This window comes from Tachypleus tridentatus, chromosome 2, assembly GCF_004210375.1.
Source record: "Tachypleus tridentatus isolate NWPU-2018 chromosome 2, ASM421037v1, whole genome shotgun sequence".
Taxonomy (NCBI): Eukaryota; Metazoa; Arthropoda; class Merostomata; order Xiphosura; family Limulidae; genus Tachypleus; species Tachypleus tridentatus.
The window spans coordinates 34,678,643-34,690,654 of NC_134826.1; the positions used below are offsets into that span (position 1 = coordinate 34,678,643).

Here is a 12,012-nt window from a genome sequence, read left to right on the forward strand (position 1 = left end):
GCATTTGTGATCAAAGTTTGAAGCGCATATTTTATTTAAATACATTTTTCTCTGACACTTAAGTAGTCCAATTTAGTGTCAAAAACTGAACCACTGAAAATAACCTCAACAAAAAACAAACTTTTATACATATATTACATCGGAAATCAGTTTTATATATATATATATACACATATATATATGTTTTGTTGTTTTTTACTACAACATAAACGAATTTACTGTCATCTATCAGATGTTTTGAACATTTTCGGCGCGATTTTAACGTTAGAATCCGAGCATAAGTTTAAATTTTGGTCTTGTTTGAGTTGGTTGAATTAACTTTCAATTTCGGTTTGAGTTATACTAATAATGAAACTTCCAGCATATTGAATTACTAACTTGATTTTTTTTGTACTGTATGTCTAATTTTAAATTATTGGTTATATGTATATTTCTTTAATTCTTCTCTGTTTTGTTTGTTATTAGTATTATTATAAATATCTGATTAATTTAGTATTTAGCGATCTACACTTCGTCCATATTATTGTATTCTTTATTTTAAAATGTAATTTACAGCATTGAAATTGTAACCATTAAGTAATTTGAAACATCTATAAAGTACAATAGTGATGTAACAATAACGTAGAATTTTAACAGTATTAATCATTAATAACATCAATAAGGGAAACAGAACAATAACGTGGTATCATCAATAGAGTTAATTATTAATAATACAAGTTATGAGATAATTATTTATATTGTAAGTTGTACTAATGAAGTAAAACTAACAGTAATAGAATAGTACTAATAGTAATAAGTAGAACTACAAACTAGGAATAGGATTAAAAACTTAGTATGTGCAAACATTTGTTATAATATTAAATTTAAAGTATTGTTAATATTAGTAGAAATATTAGGCTTAAGGTAGAGTAAAGCTGGAATATTTTGATTTTTAACCAATGTTAAAATATAATGCCGAAATAGTAACTTAGGTTTGCTTAAAAGTTATGCTGCAGTTATATTTGAAAGTAACAATTTATAGACATCAAGAAACTTCTGTTTATCAAGGGCTTATCTGGGGTAGGTATAATGTAAAAATGTAAATCTCTTCTAATTTCTCAAGAAATCTTTTGCTGTGTTGAATGAGATATTTTTATAGTTAAAAACTGTGCAGGTGATACATTGATAGAAACCCTTAAGGGTGGTTTTCTTCATCACTTTGTTAGGAACTTAATGTTAGTGATACAGTGAGTAAATGCTGTTGTTTTTGTTTTTTAAGATTTAATTTTAATGAAAATGATTGAGAAAGAGAGGTTTGAGAACATTTGGGTGTAGGTGATTATTGTTCAATTAGGTTTGATGTCTTACAGGATGTGATTATTGTAAAAAAAATTACAAAAATATTTGAAAAAATGTGACAAGTATTATGATTTAAAGTATTGGGGTACTGGATTAAATAGTGCTGCTAATTTAATGTGGAAAATGTGTAAAACAAATGTTTAACTATTGAAGACATGATTCTTGTAGAAGAAAAAGTATGTTTGTAGATAAAATGTTAAGGAATAAAAATAAATGGTTAGAAAGTTAAGTATAAATTGAAAGCTATGATGGGAGACTGAGGATTGCAGATGAACAAGAGTTGGTCAAACAGGACATTAGGTTGTCGAAAAAGGAAAATGAAAAAGGTTTGCTGAAATTGTTAAAATATAACAGTATGGAATTAAGTACTTAACTGAAAACAAAATGTTGTGATTGGAGTAGAGCATTTTAGAAATAAGAATGGAAATTTTATTTCTGATGAGTAAGAGATTGGTGTCTTACTAAATTATACTTTGTTTTTCTTCAGTTTTTACTATTGAAGGTGTAAGATGTGGCACATCCTCAATAGTTGCATGAGGAAGATATAATTTATGAACAAACATGATTACCTTAATTTATTACTATTTTTTTAATTTTTTGAAATACTTGAATGATGGGCTTGTACTAGTCGATTGGAAATTGTCTAATGTAGCTTGTCTTTCTAAGGAAGGTGACAAAAATTTAACCAGTAAGGATAAGTCTTAAATCAGTTGTGGGAAAATATTTTGAAATTGATAAATAATGATTTGTAAAGTCATTTAATGAAGTTTAAACTTTTGTAGGATGGCCAACAGGGTTTTCAGTAGAGGAAATCTTGCTTTAATAATCTTCTAACATTCTTTTAAGAGGTTACTGCTAAATGTTGGTGACTGTAAAAATGTGGATTTAGTTTATCTGTATTTTCAAAAAGAATTTGACAAAGTTTCACATTTAAAGGCTTGTTAAAAAATTTGTATATCTTAGTATTGAGAATAAATTAAATAAAAAAACTTTTCTAACAGGGTGGTTGGTCTTTGGAATAGATGTTAGAGGTAGTAAATTTAAGGAAAATGTTGATGAACATTTAAATGGTTAAGGCTGGCTTTTGATGCTTTGTATTTATTTTGAAGTTTAGTTTGTTAGATGGGGTGCATCAGGTGGACTAACAGGTTTTATTGCTGTTTGAAAGTTTTGTGTTTTAAAAATTAGAGTAGCCAAAAAATTTCAAGATAATTCAACCTATCCCAATTGTTAACTCTTTCAAACCTGAACACAATTTCAAAGTCACTGATTAAAGGCTAAGACAATACTACAGGTATTTTAATCAGTTTGTTTTCATAAGTATGTGTATATTATTATTATTATTATAATAAATATTATTAATGATTTTTGTTTTGTATTTATCAGTCCAAAGGTGATAATTTTTATTTTATTTTCAAGTTTAAGTTCAACTGCAGTGTGTATATCTTATGGAAGTAAAGACAGGAAATGTTGATTGGTCAAGGTCTCGCAACTGAAAGTAATCAAAGTGAAGTTGAAAAATTATTTTCCAAAGTCTTGACAGTTACTATTAAGGAAGGAGGAGCCACACAAGGAAGGCAAGCTGAGAAACTTCATTTATTGATTTGTTTTCAGTATTGTGACAAAAAATGTGTATTTTAAATTATAGACCATCAGTTGGTCTTATGGCTGATTAAGGATATCTTGGTTCCCAGCTTCCTTTAAAATATAGATAACTAATCACTGTATCCTGCCTTAGTGAGTTAATCACCCAGATTTTTGTCAAAACTTTTTATAAATTTCTGTGTGGTTGCAAGGTGTACTCCAGATGATGATTTGTTTCTCAATTATGTCATCCTTTTGGAGAAATCAAACAGCTTCAACAGGAAATAACAGACATTTCCTAACCCTACTGCCCTTATAATTCAGCATGAAAAATTCTTATGCTTCACTTCAGGAAATTCTTTTAATAAAATTTTGAATACATCAGTAACATCATTCTTGACATCCTTTATATATATGTTATTAAAGAAAGCACAAGTTAAGTGATGCTAGCCAATTCTTATGTGGTAAGCCATTCATATATGGGCATTTGCAGAAATATTTCTTCAAAGTTTTTCCATTACAGTCGAGAGAGTAGGCAAGCTTGCAGTGATGTTTGATAAGTTTAATATTTGTAATATTAGTTTAAGTGACACTGCAGACTTGTTGATGTATACATTTCTAAGTTAGTAAATTTATGTTTTTAACCCTAGGTTGTAATTTTATGTTACATAAAACAACCACTAAGAAGAATAGAGTAATTTGTGGTTACATAAAGCACAATATTTTAATAGAATTTGATCTTTTTGGTAGAAAGATAAAATAGTTATGCTCTTCATCACACAAGGAATTTAACCTTGACTACTAATTACTTATAAAACAAAACAACAAAGTTTGTAAACTCTGGCAATGATTGACCAGCTTTTCAGTCCACTGGCAAAGTATTTCATAATTTGAAGGTTATTATCTCTGCACGTCTGTGTGATGTCATAGATTCCCTTGTACTATTACTGTATAAATATATTCTTTCTAAACTTTAGATTTCATCAGAAACTTTTTTTATCTAACATTTTGTAGTGAAAATGTACACTTAGAGTTTATTTTAGTTTTATGAAATTTGAAATAATTCCCAAGCATCTATAATTAATTAAGAATTTTGATATTACTGTGTTTCTAATATTTATTATAAAACTCAGTTTATTTTATGGTTGTATTAATGCAGAAATTTTCATGATGGACACTTAAATAAACCATTTTATTGGGAAAAACTTAGTTCATGATGGACACTAAATAAATCATTTTAAAATGTTTTAAAAAATCATTAATGATTTTATTCTGGTGTTTCCACATCTGTAAAATTTTACAATTAATTTTGTAATGAGTGGTAAATATAGTGTACTGAACAGCTTTTTGTCATACTGTTTCCTGAGTTCTATGTAACATTTTTTTGAATAATGTTACTTTTGTAAATAAACATGATTATTTTACTCTATTTCAGAAAGTCTAGGCTGCTCATTTCTGTTGAAAGGTGTATTATTAGTAGTCCTCTTTCAAGAAAGGTTTGTGAAATGAAACTGGTTATTCATCTTTAACTAATTTTTTTCAGATATTTTTATAATACTTAGATATCAAGACATAATTTCTCAGTTATAAAGTTATAATGAATTTAATATTTAGGTGTTTTGCAAAATGTCTGAAAAAACAGAAATATATTATGAAAACTTTATTTTATGAACATCTAAAATATTGTATCTTTTTACTTCTGTACTTGTATCTATATTTTGTGTGTGTGTGTGTGTGTGTATGGCAACAAGAAAGTTCTTATCAAATGTGTAACTGTTTATGATAATTGTTCATTTTTCAAACATTTTATTAAAAACACCTATGTTTATATATATATTAAATCATTAGTTATTACAAAATGGAGATACACAAGTGGTATTTTGGATTAAATTTTTTAAACCCATAATTTTGTGCTATTCTGCTGAAATTATTTTCATTATTTTCTAGTAATTATCACCATACATTAAAAAAAAATTGAGTTTGTTTTCTTGAATATCCATATGAAGCATTGTTGTGTAAATAGTCTCAAATCTCTTCATGTGGAACATTTGGCATTATTATCCAAAAGGTAAATCAGGAGTTTTGGCTGGGCACTGGCAGCACCTGCTTGAGTTTTTAAGAAGTTAAGGAAGTTGTGAAGTACAGCATTGTATAGTTAATTCAAAGAGAAACAAAAATCTGAATATTAAAAGGAATAACAAATAAATGAAACAAAAAAAATATCTTTACAAATAAAACTATACTTTATTAATAAGTGGTCAAAATCAAATAAGATGTTGAATCTCATTAAGTTGGATGTGTGGAAGTTACTTTTACCATCCACATTTTCTTATGTTGATCCATGTTTTGCATTTCTAGTGATTTTGAATCTAAGAGTTCTCACCCAGTGAATGAGGGCTCTAGAAACTAAGCTGAAAGGTTAAATCTCTTATTATTTTCAGTGAGACACTTCGTTACAATACAAACTACCATAGATAAATAAAGTACACTTGGCCAATGCTATTATTAAAGGCATATTTTGTAGATGTGATGAGATTTGGCATAAAAATGTAGCTAATGCTATATATGTTGTATGTTCTTAATATAATAGAGCAGTATTAATCCTTTCACTATGAGCTCAGTGTAATATATATGAGTTCGTTTGCACATTTGCACGTTTAGTATTTGTACTATTACTTATATCTTTACAGTTTTGTAGACTTTCAGTAAAGATTACAAGTGTTTTGTGTACAAAAAATCAGTGTTTTTAATTAAATATTGTTACTAAAGATTTGTTTGTGAAAATAGTCTGTTTCGTTACTCATCTATGTGCAAAGTAATTTCATTTTATTATTTAAAAAACTTCTTCATCCCAAAAATCTCATATTTGCATAATCACTATGCTATTTTCTATATTTTAACTATGTGGAATCTGTCACTTGCACAACCTCATAACCATTATTAAAAAAAAGATTCAGGAAATAAATTATGCTTTTTTTGTGCTCGAATGATTACAAGTTATAACATAAAATTACACATGTTTAGCATAAGTATGTTAAGTCTCATAATGTTATATATTTATTGTCTTTTATTATACTAACCTTCCAGTCATGCCTTGCTAACGTTACATAATTTGCATTGATGCAGTGCACTCGTGTTATCTTAAGCCTAGTGACAAAGATGTATTTAGATTTTAAAGCATATGAAACTTTGAGAAGACTAAAGACACTATAGTCATATTGATTATCCTTGTATAGAGTTAGGGTAGAGAAAGTAACAAATAAAATATAAAAGTTTTACCAGGAAGAAAAAATATTTAAAATTTATTTAGGAAGTTTAATATTTTTTTTAGATGAAAAAAAAAAATCTTGAAATGAGAATTATTTTTCTCATGGAGAAGTCAACACTTTGATTTCATAAATTAATCTTTAGTAAAAGTAATTTACAAAATATTCTTAGTGATTACTGAATGCTTGTAAAATTTTGTTAAGATATTCAAAATTACAGTAAGGAAACTATAAAGGTTAATTTAGTGTAATAAACTTGGTCAGTTTGATCAAGTTTTTAGACAGGAGAGGTAATAACTGTAAATTAAAGTGAATTATAATAACAGTTGTCTGAAAATAGATTTCACATAACTGAAACTTGAGCTGAAACCTTAGGTTCAAATTGCAACTAAGAATGTTATTAGAGTGGGTTGTTCAACATCAAAATGAAGATCATTTGAAAACAAACTTAACATCTCAAACTTCTGAAAATAATCTCCTTAAGAAAGTCTAAGCTGATTTTACAAAAAAAACATAACCTTACATTAATAAATAGTAGCCATCATTACATAGTTATCCTATGTGATGATCAAGTAACTTTGATTGGCATCTGTCAGAGAAGTTATACTTCTAAGTAAAAGTTTAGCATGTCATCACAAAGTCTTTGACTCAACTAGAATAGAAATATTGAAAATTTTGTTTCTCTTAAGTAAAATATATCAAGGTGTTTCTGATATTTACATAGCACACACTTTTGTTTCCCTGTAGTACAGAATATATTCAGTTTTTATTTGTTTGCAATAATTTTTATTACAAAGCACTTTTTTCTCTTTCATATGCTGGGTCACAGACGTGACTGGCTTGTATTTAGTTGATAATATTACAGAAATTGATCTTGTGAACATGTGTTTATATTATTAGTGGTACAACACAAATATGATACATATAAAGTTGTTATTGATAGATCTCTATAGTGTTATTTCTTATTGCTATTCGATTATACTTCAGCTTTGATGGTGTTCTAAGTGCTGTTTTGTTTAGTATGCAATAGCATATTTGTAGACACTGAAATTATTTTTCTTCCTAATTTGTGTTGTATGACATTGATTTTGATGTTATGGTTACATACAAAATGGTACAACTATATGACCTGCTATAATTGACTTGCAAATCTTCATTCTGATGTTTTAATGTTATCAGTATTTTTCCATTACCCACAGTGGCAAACAGATCAAAACGTTTATAGCAAATAGTTAATGGTGAGTTTAGTTAGAACCATGCTAAACATAATGTAATAAAATAACATTGTTTCATAAGAAGCAATAAATAGTTGAAAATTCAAAAATAGTATCTCAAATTATGTGATACTTGAAAAGAAGTCAATTTACAATGTATTTCTGACATTGTTATATTCTTGTAGTTAAATAATCTTTTGGTTTTATATTTATGGTCAGTAAGATGATTAACATAATAAACATAATTTTACTGTTCTGTAATTTATAATATGCTTTTGGGTCTTATTCATAACACCTTAGTTTTTTTTTTTATGGATATTTCACTGCCATTGTTGTGCTGTAAAGTGTGATATTTATCAAAATTTGCTTGGTCAGCACATAGATTTTGGTATTCTGTATCAGGAGGTATGTTACTATTAAATCATAGTTAAAAAATTATAGGATGAACAAAGTGTGTAGTGATATTTATACTCATTAGAGTTGACATTACTGTAACTTTTTTTAATTGCCCGTCATCAATCTCTGTTTAACCCTTAAATGAGGGAGATGAGTTAACTTGGCTTCTACATGTTGTTTTTCTCCTGGGGAAGATAAGTTAAATTATACTGATATCATTTGTTTCTGAAACAGGCAGGCTGTTTTATCTCGTCTGAGCAATTATTTCTTCTTTTATAGTTATTCTATGTTGTTTGCTGGATGTTTTGGTTATATGGCTATGTACTGGTTGTGTAATTTAGGTTTTTTTTTACTGTTGAAATAATGGCATCATAAGTACACAGCTGCCTAAATTTTGACTGAAATTTTAGTTAGTGAAGGTTCATTGTTATCATCAGATTCTTAAATTAATGTCGAGTGTGAGTTTGATGTTGATAGTTTAGAAGGTGAAAATAGCTAATTGGTTTTTTATGTACTAGATGGGGTACCCATACCTTGGATGGGAGTTATGTAAATTCTTAATTAATGAAAGGCTATTGTAGAACATGAAAAGTTGATTCCTTATGTTTAATTTGAAACAAAAATACAAAATGCCTATTAAAACAGCAAAACAAAAAATGTGAAACTGTAAATTTGCATGTACCTCTTCATGGACCCAACAAACCTTCATGCCAAATTTGGTGAAGATCCACCAAAAGGATTAAAGTAGTGGTGAAAAAAACTTGTAAAAACCACAAAATGCAAAATTGAAAATTACTGTTTATATAGATTGCGCCAGTGCATTAAATCTGTGTGTGATATATTTGTGACATCATATCTGAACACTAAGAATAAAGAAAAATAAAGTTCTTACAGATGAGAAATGAAGGCAAATTTGGAAAAAATGTAACCCCTATTGCAAATCTACATCCACCCATGATAAAATATTTTGCAAAGTTGGGGTTGAATATTGCATGATAAAGAAGTTTTTCTAGTATCATATAAGCAGAGTTCCATTATAGTATGATGCATTTAATGCTTTATATATAGCATTAAATATTTTGGTGCTTTAGGGATATTTTTCATAAAATGGTAGTATACCTCAATTCAGTATATTAATCTTTGTTTTCTTACTTTGCCTGTTTTTGTATGTCAATAAGTGCATGAATAACTTATTTTTAACTAGCTAGAGTACCTGTACCCTATATGGAAGCTATGTAAATTTGTGATTAATGAAAGGTTATCTTAGGACATTAAAAGTTGCTTCTTATTAATAATTTCAAAAGAAGTGCAAAATTGCTCATAAAAACTGCAAAACAAAATGTGAAACTGCAAATTGGCTCATATCTCCATATGCTCATATCTTCATGCTAAATTTAGTGAAGGTCCATCTTCAGGGGACAAAGTAGCAGTAAAAAATGCAAAAACACCCATAAGAAACACAAAATGCAAAACTGAAAATTAGTATGCATCTCCTCATTGATCCAGTGAACCTCCACACTAAATTTGGTGTAGATCCATTCACAGAAGGTGAGGTAGACTACTGTTGTATTTATATAGATTATACATCTGTTTATTCATTGTACTTGTGATTTTTTTTTAATGTGTGTTCTTCTAGATGCATGGAAAGATAATCATTAATTTTTTTTCACTTTATGTAGGAACTAACCATTCGTCTTATTGACGACATTGATCCTTTTTTCTTATACGTGCTCACTTTAACTGAAGAAGATTTTCATAGGTAAATTTTCTCTGATTACCTATGTTGCTTTCATAAATGTGGAAAATAATAGGAAGAAATGAAATTCTTTATCATGTTTGTTTTTAAGAAATACTCTAAGCTCTCTTTCAGTAAATAAATGTTTAAATGTAATGTATAATTCTGATATGGTACTTCTCTCTCTTCTCGCAAGATTATTGTTGTTATTCATTGCTAACTTCTACGTGCAAACTTTTCCTTTATACATGCCACAAGCCTTCTGCTCCCCCTGTTGTAATAAAGTGATTCCAATATCTCTCATGTAAACCACCATACTTCCTTTCTCCATCAATAGGAGCTTAATATACTCATGTGAAACATGTGACTCCCTCATTGCAACTCTACCAAACTATCACAATAGGAGCTTAATATACTCACATGAAACATGTGACTCCCTCACTGCAACTTAAATATATACACTGCAACTCAAACTATCACAATGTGAAACATGTGACTCCCTCATTGCAACTCTACCAAACTATCACAATAGCAACTCTACCAAACTATCACAATAGAGCTTAATATACTCATGTGAAACATGTGACTCCCTCACTGCAACTCTACCTGACTATCACTTCTTGTTTACCAGCACTTGAGCTCAGATGTGTTTAATTTTTTATCTGATTTCAGTTTGAGATGCAAGTTTGGTGCATGCTCTTTATTGCTCTATTGCTCTCACAGATTCCTTTTGCAGTTTCTATTTCTGACTCTTTATCCAGTAGCAGTCTTCTTCCTCTAGAGATCTATCACCTTATACCCTCACCAGTTGGTTCAGAATTTGATCCAGTTGGCTTATTCATCATTTTCCATTTCCCATAGAAATTACTTTAGAGTAACTTCCCCTCAAATACAACACCTCACCTTTTCCCTTGCTTCTTGTCTTTATCAGTCATTGGAGGAAATAATACAAATGGACTTGTGTACCACACCTATCACATTCATATCTCAGTATTTACATTATATTGAGGTTTTGGCTTCCTTGAGCTTTCACCTTCCACCTGTGACTGTCCTTCAAGCTTCAGTGTAAGACTGGGTAAGTCTATATTACTGTTTTCTTTTGTTTCAGGAGCCTGTCTTTCATACCTTTATTTCTTGAATTTTGCTATGTGGTGAGTGGTGCCCAGTCAGGTATTCTACAATTAAATATCACTGTACAGCCATGTTGGCTCTCACTTCCTATTCCATGCCTTTGTAATGCTCACCATTGAGGTGGGATGTTTCACAAGATCATTTGAAGGTAAGTAACCTTGCAATGTTGCTTCAAAAACATGCCCATTATGGACAGTACCACCCACAAACTTCCTGAGTAAAGCAGAAGGAGATAGCCTACTTTTCAAAATAGGGTTTCGAGATCACCCTTTGCAGTGTTTCAGGTGATGACATTCCTTCTGACTGTCCTACACACCTTTCATCAAGTTGGGTATGAGAGTCCTTTCCACTTACAAGCCTCAAGCCATTGTGTGGTCAACCATGGGGGCAACTTGCAGAATGTGTTACACACACAAAAAAAAAGACAATACCATTGAGTGCAGAGTAGGGTGGTGTTCTGCTGGTGTGGATGACATGCTGTCTCCCATTATGCATTATAGAATTACTATGGAATGAGATACCAAATTGCAGTTCACCCCTTCAGTTGGAAGCCCTTGTGCTACCTATGCATGGATGTCAGTACCCCACAGGTTGGTTTTGGATTTGAAGTGAACCAATAAACTAAATCTTCTCATATATTCAAGGTTGTCTATCTTCATCCCTCGACTGGGAGAAAGGAAAATTATTTGAGTTCTGTCCTTTTGCTATTTGTTGTGTATTTTTGTCCAAGGATGTTATTGCTTATTGGATGATAAAGGTTGGTTTCTCTGTTGAGGGAGTAGGTTTTGTTTATGTAGACATTCTTTTGATACCAGATGCTGTGTTCTCAGATTGAAATATTTCTCAAATAACAAATGTAATACCCTGGGGTTGGATTGATGTTAGATACCCTCTGGTCTCTGTGGCTTGATATGAAGACATTATGATCCATATCCTACTCGCATATGGATGTTGGTTCCCAGCATCATAGGTTTTTGGATGTAGTCGACTTGTTGAGAAAAATTAGTCACTATACCATGTGGCTTATCATTTGTTTACCCACTTTTCTGCTTCATGGGATTGACTTGCATATATTTATTTGAGGGTTCAGATCCTTATCCTTTCTCAATTCTCTCCTACTTGGATATTTTTCTATCCTTTTTTTTTTCTTCACTCTTTATCAATGGGTGAAGAGTATCTGATCAGAAGTGGTGCAGTTTCTTCTTCAGATCTGGTTTGTTGAGTTGAGTCCGATGGAGGTGTCCTTTTGAAATGTTATGGGAATATGTCTGTTTTTCCCTCATTCTGGTGCCTCCTCCTAATCAATATAGGATTCTAGCTAATCTTCTGAGTAGAATGAAGTACTGTA

General features: G+C 30.0%; 1 protein-coding gene across 7 annotated transcripts in view; it reads left to right on the forward strand.

Moving 5' to 3' along the window:
* Window positions 1-233: 233 nt before the first annotated feature.
* Window positions 234-12,012, forward strand: part of LOC143240752 (spindle assembly abnormal protein 6 homolog) — a 60,620-nt gene continuing 48,841 nt past the window's right edge. For 4 of the 7 annotated variants that reach the window (XM_076483713.1, XM_076483743.1, XM_076483755.1 and 1 more), the window contains exons 1-4: window positions 234-1,059; window positions 2,758-2,915; window positions 4,358-4,418; window positions 9,478-9,557. In XM_076483713.1, coding sequence (XP_076339828.1) covers window positions 2,806-2,915; window positions 4,358-4,418; window positions 9,478-9,557 — 251 coding nt within the window. In that variant the 5' untranslated portion in view covers window positions 234-1,059; window positions 2,758-2,805. Of the gene's footprint in view, window positions 1,665-2,528; window positions 2,633-2,757; window positions 2,916-4,357; window positions 4,419-9,477; window positions 9,558-12,012 lie in introns of those variants that run through there. The other 3 variants (XM_076483722.1, XM_076483752.1, XM_076483733.1) reach the window with 2 other exon arrangements.